Source organism: Crocodylus porosus, unplaced genomic scaffold (genome assembly GCF_001723895.1).
Source record: "Crocodylus porosus isolate Cpor-Errol unplaced genomic scaffold, CroPor_comp1, whole genome shotgun sequence".
Classification (NCBI taxonomy): Eukaryota; Metazoa; Chordata; order Crocodylia; family Crocodylidae; genus Crocodylus; species Crocodylus porosus.
This window is the reverse complement of record NW_017728937.1, coordinates 3,739,304-3,754,513: the sequence shown is the minus strand read 5'-3', so window position 1 is coordinate 3,754,513 and position 15,210 is coordinate 3,739,304. Positions and strand designations below refer to the sequence as shown.

The 15,210-nt window shown below is 40.0% G+C and overlaps 1 protein-coding gene across 1 annotated transcript in view; it reads right to left on the bottom strand.

The window, feature by feature from the left end:
• Positions 1–5,637: 5,637 nt before the first annotated feature.
• The window catches only part of KMT5B (lysine methyltransferase 5B), a 44,890-nt gene continuing 35,317 nt past the window's right edge, over positions 5,638–15,210 (bottom strand). The window contains exons 5-10 of the mRNA XM_019547278.1: positions 15,078–15,187; positions 12,657–12,823; positions 11,903–11,922; positions 11,655–11,791; positions 9,638–9,834; positions 5,638–8,310 (exon numbers count right to left, since the gene is read on the bottom strand). Of these exons, the coding sequence (XP_019402823.1) occupies positions 6,842–8,310; positions 9,638–9,834; positions 11,655–11,791; positions 11,903–11,922; positions 12,657–12,823; positions 15,078–15,187 (2,100 nt within the window). The 3' untranslated portion in view covers positions 5,638–6,841. The remainder of the gene's footprint in view (positions 8,311–9,637; positions 9,835–11,654; positions 11,792–11,902; positions 11,923–12,656; positions 12,824–15,077; positions 15,188–15,210) is intronic.

The window sequence follows — 15,210 nt, the reverse complement described above, 5'->3', positions numbered from 1 at the left end:
TCTTGAATAGATGCATTTTTGGCGGCTTGGTATATGCTCAAGTAATGTGGCAGCCAGTATCACTACTCTTGGTAAGTGTATAGAATAATGGAACGCTGGAGTTGGAAGGGGCCTCAGATCATCTAGTCCAACCACCTGCTCAGAACAACACCATCCTCAATTGTATCATTCTAGGTAAGGCTCTGTAAAGCCAGGTCTTAAAAACCGCTAAGAATGAGGAGTTCACAAACTCTGGGTAGCCTGTTCCAATGCTTTACTTACTCTCTTGGCAAGGTTTTTCCTTACATCTAACCTAAACTACCTTTGCTGCAATTTAAGATCATTGTTCCTTGTTTTGTCATCTGCCACCTCTGAGAACAGTCTAGCTCCATCCTCTTTGGTAGTCAAAGGCTACTAAATCCTCTCAGTCTTCTTCTGCAGACTAAGCCCAGTTTCCTCAGTCTCTCCTCAGAAGTCATGTTCCCCAGCCCTCTACCTATTTTTGTTACCCACCACTGGACTCTCTCCAATTTGTCCACATCCTTTCCATAGTGGGGGGACGGGACATAACTGAACACAGTACTCCAGAAGTGGCCTCACCAGTAGATAGAGGGGAATAATCACTTCTGTTGACCTGCTGGTAATATACCTACCAATACAGCCCAGTATGCCATTACCCTTCTTGGCAATAAGGGCACACTATGGCTTATATTCAATTTATGCTCTAACCCCCAGGTCCTTTTCTGCAGAGCTGCTGCCCAGCCAGTCAGCTCACAGCCTGTACCGGTGCACAGGGTAGTTCCATCCTAAGTGCAAGACTTTGCACTTGTCCTTGTTGAACTTCATGAGATTTCTTTTGGTCCAATCCTCCAACATGTCAAGGGGTCTCAGAATCTTAGCTCTACCCTCCAGTGTATCTACTGCTCCACCACAGCTTACTGTCATCTACAAACTCGGTGAGGGTGCACTCCATCCCATCTTCCAGACTGTTTATGAAGATATTGAACTGAACCAACCCCAGGACTGACCCCTGTAGTACTTCACTTGATAGCGGCTACCAGGTAGACATCAAGCCATTGATTACTATAGAGTCCGATGATCCATCCAGTTTTCTATCCATCATACAGCTCATTCATCCAGCCTGTACTTCCTTAGCTTGCTTGAGAGAATGTTGTGGCAAACCACATGAAAAGCCTTGCTAAAGTCAAGGTATATCACATCTACTGCTCTCCCCATATCCACAGAACCCGTCATCTCATCATAGAAGGCAATCAGGTTGGTCAGGAATGACTTGCCCTTCATTAGGAACAATCAGCACGGACTCACCACCTCCTTCTCCAGGGACTGAGGTGAGGCTGACTGGTCTGTAGTTCCCTGGATCCACTTCCTTCCTTTTCTTAAAGATCGGCACTATATTTGCCCTTTTCCAATTGTCCAGGACCTCTCCCAATTGTCACGAATTTTCAAAGATAATGGCCAGTGGCTCTGCAAATCACATCAGCCAACTCTCTCAGCATGCTCGGGTGCATGTCCAGCCCCATGGACTTGTACATGTCCAGCTTTTTTAAACAGTTCTAAACCTGTTCTTTTGCCACTGTCAGATGCTTGTCTTCTTCCCACAGCACACTACCAGGTACAGTAGTCTGGTTAGCTGACCTTGCCAGTGAAGAAAACATTGAGTTCTTCAGGCTCTTCTACATCATCTGTCAGTAGGTTGCCTCCCTCATTCAATAAGGGACCCACACATTCCCTGAGGTTCCTCTTGTTACTGACACATTGTAGAAACCATTTTTGTCAGCCTTCACATCCCTTGCTAGATGCAACTCCCATTTCATCTCGGCCTTCCCCAATTTCATCTCTGCATGCCCGAGCAATGTTCTTATACTTCTCCCCAGTAGTTTGTCCAAGACTCTATAGTTTAAACACTATGCTATCCTTAAGGTTACTCTGGTCCCTTACCTGCTGGAGGGTTTGAAAAATGTCCCTTACGCACCGTATACCTATTGCACGATTCTTTCAGTATATTATTGCATACAATGCTGTCTTGCAAAACCTACAGTTTTGTCTTAAATTCAGGGATACAACATTCCCAAAATAAATAGCTTCTCTCATCCAAAATAATTTATAAGCCAGACAGCATTATTTTATGTTGCTTGTGCAGTAGCTATCTGGCTACCACAAACCATTAAAGTGTCCTTTTAAAGCTTTCCTTACCCCATACAGCACTTCAGTGGGTGCTGCTATTTGGCCTTGTGTCAGGCTGCTCAAAAAGCACCCCAGAGAACCTGCCCACCTCTTATGTGGCAACAGTAAGATTCCCCTTTTGGCCTCATAGATGTTATGCAAAAATCACAGAATATGCAGCAAGAAGAATATTTAGATGACACAGGCAGAGCCTACCCAAAAAACCCTATTTCTACTATTCTTTTTAAGCTAGCAAAAGTCTACTCCACAGCTGTCCTGCACCTGCTCAGAGGATAATTAACTTTTTCCTTGCTGAAGCTCAGGTGACCCAACTTCAAATCTCCAAGACAGCAAAGGCTAGATTAGATCTGAGAATCACAGTGAAGACTCCAACCCAACTACGTCAACATGCCAATCTAGGAAAAGCTGTTCCCGTTTGTGGCTTGTCAATAACTCGCATTATACAAGCAACGTATACCTTCCCTGACCACCAATAATGCCAGCAACAGCTATGGTGAGCCAGTAATGCAAGTTTAACTGCATCCTTCCTTTTAACTACTATGGGGAAAGTGAGGGTTGGAATCCTCTGGTCCCTCCCATTTTCCATTGTATAGTAAAGGGAATCTATATACATTAAATATAATTACTAGGCAGTGTACACCATCACAATCCTGTGCAGCAAAACATAGTGCCCCTGGCATACCTAATAAGAAGCATTCACCAACTGACAAGCAACACAGAGCTTTGGTTACTTTTGTGCACTGGTAAAACAGCTGTCATTCTGGGGTGTCTATAAAGCAAGTTCAGCATTCAAACTTTAGGGAAGTGACTGCCCACATCTAAAGGATCTGAATGCATTGGTCACCATCCAACATTTGCACCACAATCTGATCCTACCACTTGGAACACATTTCACAGCCTCACAACCATTACTCTTGTGTGCTGTTGGTAATGATAACGGTGACTGTGACTGCCTATGTCCTCCACTTCTGATATTCTTGGTTTCTTTTTGTATGGCCAACTGCCATGTTGGTAGTTGTGCTTTTTCACAGTAATTATCCTGTCTCTAAAGAAGAAAAGAGCCCTCTATATCACTGATAGAAAAAGAGTGGAAATGGAAACGGAGGCAAAAGAGTACATTACAAGATGAACTATGGGGACTGAAGTTCTCCCAGTTCTCAGGGAAAAGTGCTGATATCACACTACAGGCTCCAAAGGCTGCCATGAGGTAGAGCACCAAATGCTGGCACAGAGAATGCCTAATCTCAGTGCCAAATTTTTTTGTGGATATTATGAGGACAGGTCACACCTGCAAAAGGAAATTAGAAGCAAATGCATTCTGCTGAAGTGGCTATCTTTTAAAATCTGATTACATGCAAAATCATATATAGCAGGGGTAGGCAATGTTTTTGGCCGGAGTGCTGAAAAAACCACATCTACCTTGGAAAGTGCTGGAGTGCCGACATGCTGGAGCCCAGACCAGCTGTTTGCAGCCTCCTGGCTGCAGCCAGCCCAAGGAGCCCAGTCTGCTTGCAGCCTCCCAGCCACCTGCTAAAAGCAGCCTGGGCTCCATGGCTGGCAGCAGCTGCTTAAGAGTTTGGGCTGGCAGTGGTATGCCAAGGAAAAAGGCCTTGCATGCCATGCTCAGCATGTGTGCCAGGGGTTGCTGACCCAATATATATATAGTTTACTGCACCTAACACTTCAGTCAAAGATGTGGAAGCACACTTGTTATGGGGTTTACTATGCAGTAGGGCTATGTGAAGCTTTGGTCACCGATTTGATTTGGCAAAGATTCAGCTCGATTCGGTGGCTGAATCTCCAAATCCATACCAAAATCAGGAGACCCTTTAATCTCTCAGAATTAAATCGGAAGCCTCCAAATTGATTAAGAGAGATCCGACAACTCGGACACAGACACAGCTTTAAATGTTTTTTCTATATACCTCAAAGTACCAGGCAGCTTGTGAATGCCGCAATGCTGGGGTGGATGGAGCATCCCACAGGAGCTTCCCAGCATGCTTGGCAGCAGACCCGGAAGTGGATCAGAAGCACTTCCAGTCAGTCCACTTCTGGGTCCGCTGGGCAGCGGGCACCCCCACATCCCCCTGGCTTGGCAACTGGTGCCTCCTGGGTTTTGGGGCGGGGGGGGGGCACCTGGTGTCCCCCACAGCCAATCGCCAAGCCAGGGGAGAGAGAGTGTGTGTGTGTGCATGTATGTGTGCATGCACCCAGTGTGCTCAGCAGCAGACCTGGAAGTGGGCCAGAAGTACTTCTGGCTGACTTCCAGGATTGCTGCCGAGCGTTGGGGGGGGGGCGGCGCGGGAGGGGGCGTTCTGCAGCATTTATGAGACATTTAAAGCTGTGTCTACGGCTGAATCGCTGATTCTCCAAATCAGCATCAAATCTTCAGACTTGGATTCGGCCGAATCCAGTGGCAACCGTGATCTGAATCAACAAATCCAATCACTGTCCCCAATTCGGGCCGAATCCAATATGGCCCACTTTGCACACCCCTACTATGCAGTTTGCAACAACAAAGTTCCCCATTCTCTTCAAGAATGAAGGCAGGACCTAACCAAACACCAGAGCCTAATATCGGCATTCCCTCATCCATGATTTTAGTATCTATTTCACTGAGTTGAGCTTTCAGTGTAGTATCTTTTTAATAGAGTGTGGACATTTTAAAACATGGCAATGAGGGATGTGTAAACTTCTTTCTGCCTTCTAGCCCTATTTGAGTGTGTTTTCTCTCTGGGCCTGTTCAATGTTCCACTGACAATAAAGAAGGAGAAACAAAACAGAAAAAGAGATCCTACAGGTTTTTTGGGTTTTTAAAAAAATGTTTCAACAAAGAACTCCAATCTAATTTTGAAGGGTTATCCTGAGAAAGCTTTACAGTTTTCATGAAGGCAAGAAATGGTTAAAACCAGGTACAGAATTATCTACCACGCAGATCTCCCTATCCAATTTCACTAACAGTCCAACATGTTATCTGCAGCCATCCTGTAGTCCCCATGCTTTGCTCCTCTGAGCCAATATTGCTGTGTACAAATACTAAAAAGTTACCCAGTCCAGTTCTGCTACATGGATTACACATACTTGTCAATTTATTCTGATTTTCACTTGGCATCTCTAGATGAGAAAGCCACTTTTCTGAAAGTTCATCCATGATGTAAATAAGAATTTGCATATTTTGTGTACAATAATTTCAGAGAAATTTGCCACAAACTGAGAAGAGACCTACCTGTTAAAATAAGTGGCTTATCTGCTAAACTTTAATAAATAAACTAAAAGAAAAAAAATATTTCCAACCTACTCCTGTCCCTAGCACATTTATTAAAACAAAAACAAACCAGTCCTGAAGCTCTTCACTGACGATGCTTTGTTGTTGAGCATGTCCTGCAGACTCTGAAATCCTGAATATATAACTAAATAAAAGCACAAAACTCCCACCGATACAGAGTTTAAAACTAGGTTTATAATTTCCTATTTTATTGGCATGAATGTATTTCTAAACTTAAAAACCCTTCTCTGGTAAGTTATCTCAATTTCTTATGACAAAATTTCTCACAACACACAAATATTTACAACATATACATATTTTTTCAGTCCTTTACACTGGATCTCAGAAGACAAACATTTTTATAGGTTACCACAGAACAAAAGCTGTGACTTAGATTTTTTTTTAATTTCATAAAACTATCATAAGTTAAAGTGAATAGATTTCTTTAAATTCCTTGTAGCATTTTACAAGTGCAACAGAAAACTATGTAGAACCAATTCAGGATAGCTGCAGTTCATTGGATAAATGTTGCCTGTTGTAATCACATTGTTTCACAGCAAATTCTTGAAAAAATAAGCACCAATCATTCTTGCAAAGAACAATTTTATCTAAAAGTATTGAAAAGTGTTAAATACAAGGTGTTTAATTTACATAACAAGCAATAAATACACCATATCCAAACTTGTATTCTGCATACTGCTACCCTGGTACATATAATGTACTAGAAAGTCAGCAAACTGTCAACACCTTTTAAATTTTTTTTTTTTTTTTTTTTTTTTAAAGAAATCAATTTGACTTCCAACCAACGGTTTGCTACTATAACAAAGGCCACAAACAGTACGTCTGGGACAGCATACAGTGTTAAAACTGACAAACTCCAAGAGGGGAAAAAACATCTAGCAAATAAATTGAATAGCTGTAGATCATTGCTGGTGATATTAACATATACTAGAAAACCTTAATATGCTGCTACTATGATTTTTTTTTAATTATTGTTTAGTCAGATATTGTAAGAGCAAACAAATGCTCTTAACAGGTTAAAAATAATTGTGTAGCCACATTATTCTGTTCTCATTGTCCTGCATGGAAAGTTTTGATGTCACTTTTTAAATTTTGCTTGAGCCTTTATTTTACAACAGAGCATTACCTCTTACTCTAACTCAGAATTGCACATAAGAAGGCTATTAAAAAGTACAATAAAAATCTGCACAAATCAGACTTAAGAAGAGTCAGTATGCTGTACACTTTCTACAATATTATGTTGATAAGTGACTAAACAATAAAGAAGTGCTGCCACTAAAATTTTCAGAAAGTTCTTCAGTTGAGGAATAATTGAATGGAATTATTTTTTGTTTAAAAATGGACATCCTGGTCAGTTTAAGACCTGTGAGCTTATGCATTTAGCCTCAATGACTGATCTTCTCTCCTTCTGGAAGAAATGTCAATGTCTATTGAATCCTTGCCAACTATGAGCCTTAAACGCTTAGCTGGAGGAAGAGGAATAAAATCATCTTCAAATTCATCATCATAGTCATCCTCGTCTTCGTCATCCTCTTCTGAGGAGGATTCATCTGCCGTTTCCTCCTCGTATTGACCATAATCATCCACTTCCATTCTTGACCCCAAGAGAGAGAGTGTATCACTACAACACATGCCATTTTCATGAAGGTCCTCAGAGTATGCCCCTCGGTTCTCATCCTCTCGTTTTAGCTGTATCTTTAATTTTGTTGAACTATTGCCTGATCCTGAGTTAAATCCATTATTTAACTTTGCTACATATAAATTATTATCTTTTTCATGGTCTTTACTTAATTTGATGCTTATCTTTGAAGAATTCATTCCATCATTTTCTTGGTCATTTGCCTTGCTGCTGCTATCATGGCGCCTACGAAGAGTCAGTTTGGGAATCCCAGAACTATTTTCAAGGATTAATTGTGCATCATACCTAGTGATTCGTCTTTTCTTTTTACTTTTTGCAGTTCTAAAGCCATCCTTTGCTTTAAAATTGTCAGATGTAACAGAGCACCCACCAGACCCAGAAATACAGTCTTTATAGCCAACAGGCATGTCCACTACATTACTCCTCTCTCCAGGTTCTGGATGAGAACTGATCAAATCTGGTACTTCATCTTTGCCAGGTATATTGTATGTAAGATCAGTTTCTTCTACTTTTGTAGAGGATTTCATAAGTTTTCCTTGTCGCGATTTCTTTTTGGACATTCCCACATCAGTTTTCTGGCACCTCCCCTCCCCTTTATGTGATGTTCCATGAGCCAGGTCATTTTCATGAATCACATGAGACTGCTGCTCTAAACTATCTGATCGTGTCCCAGTCAAGTTATTTTTATACCCATCTAACATATTTGGTTCAAGCTGTAGGTCAGAGGTCTCCTTCAAATTCATCCTTGTTCTCATTGACCTCCTGGTTATATATGTGCAAGATGATATTTCACCATGCTCATGAGCACCTTTCACAGAATTTAGTTTGTATTCTCTTGCTGCATGTCTTGTTAAACATCCACTAGAGACTGCAACTTTTACTGGTCCCTCAGTTTCTTTATCCTTTCTAATGGGTAAGTTTTTATATAGAACGACTTTAGGCTCCTTGAGAACTAAGTTTCCCATTTCGAGTTTTCTTGAGACATTCTTTTGCTCTGGCCTTTTACACTGATTTCTCAACTTTATTTTTGAAAGTAAAGGCTTTGCAGGCTTTTTCAGTCTCTTTGGTACCCTGGAATTATTTATATGAGTTAGTTTAGATGAGGTAGAATTTGATGAAGCTGGAATTCTGGACATCGACTGTCTTGTTAATGCTCTACTCTTGCTGTTCTTTTTTACACCAATTGAAGATTTTCGGTTAGCTGTTGAAATAAAAAAATTGTTAAGACATGTTAATTTAACTTGGCTTTTCACCAGGTACTTCAACCAACTTTATGATCTTGCTTTTCATGGAAATTTGCAGAAGTCATATTTTTGCACTGTGTTACATTATGATTTTTAATCAAATGGAAAAAACTTCTAGCTCACAACTCTGGCCCATATGGTATTGCCTAACAGTGCCCAAAATTACATTTAAACTTCAAGTTTTGGAGAGCCTACACTTAAAGCTTGTTTCTTGGTAATTTGCATGTAGCAACCTTTCCACCTCATCCTGAAATTCTGCTGTACATTTTTCAAGCACAGTTGAGGATCAGAGCTCTGGTCTTCTGCCACAATTGTGCTAGGAAAAGGGATGAGGCTATTTTTTCTTCTAATGGTTTGGCTCCTGCTCTCCTTGTCAAGTCCCTTACACAGAAGAGTGCATAGGGAAGCTAATCTGCCCAAGGAGAGCCACATTTCTAAACTGTGTGTGTGCTGCAGAGCTGTTTTTTAAGTTAGCACATTTCCTGCTTTTCCTTTGCATTTTGGCTTTTTTTTTTTTTTAAAACACAGGGAATGGAAATAGTGCCAGCATGAAATCACAGCAGCAAAGAGAAGCTAGAGAAACCTACTGCATTAAATAGTTTGAAGTCTGCCTTGACAAGGCAAACATCATTAGAGTCATTTATGTCTTGCCTTAAAAGAAAAAGGTAGATATCTCAAAGTTGCATGACTACAAAGCCCACAGTCAATCACTGAATAAAAATCCCTTTGAATTTCTTTTAAGATGACCAGCTGTCAACATTCATTTTGGACTATAACTGAACTGATCAACAACTTCACCTTACTGACAATAGCAAGGACTATAAATGCCTACTTGTTGAACAACTGTCTAAACAAAACAACAACTTCCTTATTTAACATATACCAAGTTTATTTATCTGAATCCCATTTTTCCTATACAACATCAATTCCTTTACCTCCCTGAAGTTTCTTGTTTAGGAATAACCCTTATTTCCTAAATTGCATTTTTTATACGTTTACTCAAATTTCAAACATGTACACCCACTCCAATTTAGACACTTTGTTGGTATTGCTTGGAAACAGGATTCATATGGAAAACATGCAATACAAGGTATGTTTTTCTTTATTTTTTTTCTTCTTTCATTGTTTCTGTATTTTTTGTTAGCAAAAAACTGAACTTACAGTTTCTTGGATGAAATAATAAGTTGTGGGCTGTTCATTATGAGACTCATCAACATTACACATGTTTAAAGAGAATTTTCTCATGAAAACAAACCCCATAAAAAACAGCTTCCATTTGCTTACTTGCATTAGCTTTTTCCTGAGTGGTATCTGCATCAGTGTTAGAGCCGACAGATTGGCTGTCTGAGTTTTTGCTGCTGTCACCCAACTTTTTAAGCCTGTTTAAACGTTTATCTGTTTCTCTCAGTCCATATTTGCTATTGATCACAGGAGTAGGTGCTGGCAGGCCCACTCTTGATTTAAAAGCACCAGTTCCACGTCTATAAAAGAGAATATCACATATCAACAATTCTCAGTATAATCGTACAGTTGTTTGATAGTATATACATCATTACAATCAAAGCTATATTCAGACAACCTTCTTAAAACAATTGTATTACCTTAGTTTAAGATTTTGCAGACAGTTCAGGTATTGATAAGGTAGGAGATTTAAATGCGTATTTCATTTCTAATTAGGGATAGAGAAAACTGTCCCTGAATTACTGAAAATTGATTCTTGTCTTTTGCAATTACTTTCCCCTTTTTTGTAAACAGGGGACGAGCTAAAATAAACTTGTCTTGGTCTGGGAGTGTTGGAATAAAGTTGTAACTTTTATGGTCCAATAAATGAGGAATTTTTGCAGGTGGCATCTTCTATTGAACCAACTGCATGTTTTTTTTCCTCCTCTCAGACTTGAAGGAGGCAGCACTATATTCAAAAGCTTGTCTAAGGCTATCCCAACCATGCAGATGGTCCAATAAAAAGATATCACCTACAAAAATTCTTGCCTCTTGTTTTAGTATTATTTTCATAATTCAATTTGCACGGAATGAAAATTCAGTACAATACTTCAAAGGACATCTGATATGAATTCTGTTGCTTAAGACTTCAACAGGAAATTAACCATTATTTCTTCCCATATTTGCCTCATTGTAAGAGTTGCTTACACCAATTACTGGGTTTTTGGTTTAGCAATGTTGGTCTAAGGACATAGGCAGGCAAGGTTCTTTGATTAGATGTGGTATCTTTTATTAAACTGAGTAGTTGGAAAAAAGTTCTTAGCAAACAGAAACTCCCTGTGCCTGAAGAAGGGTGGCTGCGCCCAAAAGCTTGCTAAGAAGTTTTTTCCAACTACTCAGTTGGCCTAATAAAAGATATCACATCTACTCAAATAACCCTGCCTGCCTAACAACAATTACTGCATTTGCTCCACCCTGCCCACCTCTACATTTAATACCAACAGCCAAAGTAGACAGTAATGGTATAACTACCCTTTTACCTGCATACTTTTCTTTGGATGGATCAAGGTTTAACTAATTTATTATCAACCCTGTACTCATGGGCCAGCATCTCTTTACTTCCCCAAGGAAAATGGAAACAGATGAAGATTCATCAAGTCTTAAGACTTTCTCTTCTCTTTTCAGTTCTAAGTCACCACGACTATTTGTGCCGTGGAAGACAGATTCCTGGTACCTTTAATTGCTCAGAGGGGTTGGTTTTCAAAGTAAAAAGGACAACCTATTTGAGGTTCTAGTATACTAAAGGAAAAAAAAATCCTTGAAACATACAGTTAGAATGGAAGAGAGATGATGAGACCAATATAAAACCTCTCGTACACTGCACTGCTGACCATCACCATGCCAACCCAACTTTCCCCGAAAATTAACAAGTAGTAGTTTGATATGAATTATGCAGTGGCTTTTTTTTTTCCTTTTAAGTTCTGCAAATTATTGGGAGCCAGACGGAGGCATCAGGCTGTACCTAGACGAAAGGGTAACTGGCTCTACCTCAGGGAGGAATTGCGCCTCAAAAATTACATCTCTATTCCCTGCTTTTGAAAACACCTGGGGGCCTCTTCTTCCATTCTTTGCCTCCCCACTTACCCTTGCATATCTTTGTATTTTATAAAAATCTGATGTCTACATTGTTCTAACTTAGCAAAATATAGACCATTTTAAAAATCCTTTAAAAAAATGCAAAAAAATGTGATTATTATTATGATGTTATCTACAATTCCTGGACAGCCAAAGAAACTGAACCTGCAGCTTTGCAATATATCACATCATCATCCAATATACCATGTCTTTCAATAGCACAAACCTTTCACACGTGTAACATTCGCAGTATTCATTATTCTCTCCAAAGAAGCCATCCCCATAGTAACAAGAGATTTCTTCTCCAGGTTCAATATCTCTTAGAGCTTTCACACATGCTGTATCACGGCCAGTTGATACAAACTGAAACAAAAGTAGTAATCACTAATATTAGCTAGCATTTGTGAATAAAACAAGTTGACATTTTGGTGGGGAGGGTATTCTGTATGTGTGTGTGGGGGTTTTAATGCTTACCTTACAGTTAGGTCTGCAATCTGAAAAAGGTCCAAAAGATAAAGTCAATTAACTGTTGATAAGACCTGAAACATGAATAGTTATAGACATCTAAAGTAAGGTTTCACTCTGACTTCAATAGCTGCTAGAATCTCAACTAAAATACTCAAGGGCATTATATTAAACAAGAATTTTCTGCATCAAGAGGGGTCATCTTGAAACATTTTAACAAATCTCAGTTTCTCAGTTTTGTTTCTGTAACACATTCTATCATTTTTCCTTTAAAAAATGACAAGCCAAGGAAAGTTTTGCTTTTTCCCCTGTAGGTACAAAACGCAACAGAATCAGTGACGTTTGTCTGTCTAAGCAATGAACAAGGAACACTGCAAGTAGTTCACTTAGGAACAATGTTCCTTACAGCCTAGAGCTCAGGCCAGGGGAAATTTTTGTACAAGTGTCATGTAGCAGGGCCCAAATCTGCTGTTTTACTGATTCTCAGATCATTTTCTTGTCCATGTTTGAAAGGAGAAGACAGCCCTCCTCACAGCTTCTAATTAGCTTCCCAGCGCACAGCCCAGCAGCTCTGACCTGGAAACTGACCAAGATTTAAGCCCTAAAACCAATACGGTACTTCAGATCATGCTAATTATATTTAAGATCCAAAATTCAGAATGAATCTAAACAACATTGCTACTTTGAGGCATCCCTTACACGCAAGAGAATTTTAAACAGAATTGCTTCTATTACCTGATGCTTTTTAAGGCTTGTTACTTACCATGGTTGATAAATGCAGCAGGACCAAGCCATAGCTGAGCACAGTTTTTCCGTGTAGAATACATGACGCTGAAGTCATTCTCTCCATGTCGGAGCAACATGTTTTCTTCCATTTCTGACAGTTCGGCAATACAGCCCACTAATAATTCTATCTTGTCATTTCGCTTCCTAAATGTTAAAAGATAAAGATAAGTATTCTAAAAATGAAAAAATATTGCAAATAAACAGCTTTCTTGCCAAAAAATAAAATTTCTGCACAATGAGAAATGCTAAAAGACCATGAAGTCTTAAATCAACTAAAAGAACGCACTAACAGCATTAAAAATTAAAATTGTAATTATTTAAGATAGACCAAACTTGTGTCAAAGAATTTAGCCTAGATGCCTGTGCACCTCCTATGAAAGCTGCTCCCTTACACATTATTAATGTGTAAAAGCTGACCTTATTAAAGTCAGCTTTTCCATGACAAAAGCCTGGAGCTTTCAATTCAAGCCCTACAACTGGAATCACAAGAAAGCATTTAAAAATATGTTAGTAAAGCTGTAATGTTGAAGACAACCATGGAATCTGTTAATTTTGGAACTTTCTCTGCATGTACTTAAGTTACATGCATTTTAGTTCACTTTTAAAAGGTTACACTCCTAAACACCTAATAAGGTGCTTAGCTTTTGCTGAACGGGGGGGGATTTAAGTGCCTTGTTCAGCAAGGGCATCTAGGTCCTTATTTTGGATCCTCAGAATATTTTAAATGCAGAGCTGTGTGCGCGTTTCTGTCTAAACTTACGTGCTTGTTATTCTGAACACACACGTGTGTAATTGACAGAAGACAGCTTTAGGCTACCACAGGAAAGGTTTGGGTGTCAAAGCATGGAGTAGAGTTATGGGAAAAGATCCCTTGTCAGGTTAAAGGAAGGACGCACTGAACCCACTGCACTATTTTGGACACAGAAAAATGGTTTCTAAACTCTTTCCTGAGGTCAAAAGCAGCAGCAGCAAAATGGTCGAGTGTTGGAGCTTCCACAGCCATCAAAGGACAAGGATGCCAATGACAAAGTTTCATGTGTTTCTATCTTCCTACCCAACACTGAAGAGCTACTACACAGAGATATACTGGAAGCTGAGGTCCCATTATCTCCCCACTTTAATGATATCATGTAGAAATGGGGAAACCTATCAGTTCTGTGCTTCTTCTCCTTCATCCACTTCTTACTCTGGCTAGAACAATCACAGCTTCCTGCATTTGGAGTTGAGTTGGGAGTCTTGTGCCTGTTTAGGACACAGCACAAAGAAGCTTTCCTTTGACTCACATGGGAAGAATGCCAATACCATCTCTGTACCCCTGTGATAAGTAGATCTTCAGAGATAAGGCTCTTTGAAAGAGCAGCATGCTCAAATGACTGGAATGAAACCCAGAACCTTCAAGTATCAGACCCCAAACTCTCACAGGTTTAATGGGTGGCCCTTGGGTTTTCACCTAGCCACTGCTCCCCTTCCCCTCCTGCACCCTACAGCTCCAGCTGCACTAGCAGCCAGTCTTCAGGTTCCCCCCTCCCTGCTCTAGCTGCCACTCCCTGCCTTCAACCCAAAGGGCAAGGCAGCGTGGCAGTATGGGGAGCTGAAGGTGAGTCTGAGGCCATGTGGGCCATCAGATGCCCTTAAAATAGCAAATCCCAATGCCTTTATGCCTACCATAGCTGTTCTACAAACTCTCAATTACTAGTTTCCTTTAAATGTAGGCATGCCAGGTCTGTAACAAGACTCCATCAGGGTTTCAATCCTATTATGCTAGACATTCCCATTGGCAAGCTGTTCTTTTGAGTGGAGTTTCAGATTTTCTCGAATTACATTCTGTCAATCTGAATCTGACTCCACATACACAAGACACAGCCAGTCTAGAAACCAAGGCTGTGAAGCAGTGTCCCAAAGTAGACACTGCTTAGCACTTTAACAGTCTTGGGTCTGAAATCTTGTTCTATAGTGAGTAGAGATTTAAAGCAAGTCTCCTGCTGTTTACACATTTGGGTGATGTCTGTAATGACTACCCAAGAAAACTCCCAAAGACATGGAAAATGAGTTAAAAACCCACCACACAATATACAACAAAGAAAGACACCAAGGACCTTGGCAGTCACGAGGAACTGGAGGGTGGTCATGGTTGCCTACCTTTCCCTTGCTCCTACGTAAGATGAGGATGGGTGCAAGTATTTGGAATTTATTATGCAACAACTGACTGGTCACACACACACGAATGCGTGCACCCACCCTGAAACATCAATTACAAACCTCAATTTACCAATCTTCAGTTGCCTGCAATTTTAATTCTATAGCTGTTGCATTTACAAAGAATTTTATCACCCTCCTCCCCCTTTAAAAAAAATAATAATTAGGTACGATTTTCCTAATTGCTAATCACAATACTTGCCACTCTTTTGTTGCAACAATCTTGGCTCCATTTTGCTCTGAAGAATATCGATTGCAAGGTAAGATCTCAAATCCACTGTCAGTTGCAAACATTCGTAAATAAATAAATACCTGCAATGGGGGAGGGTGGGAGA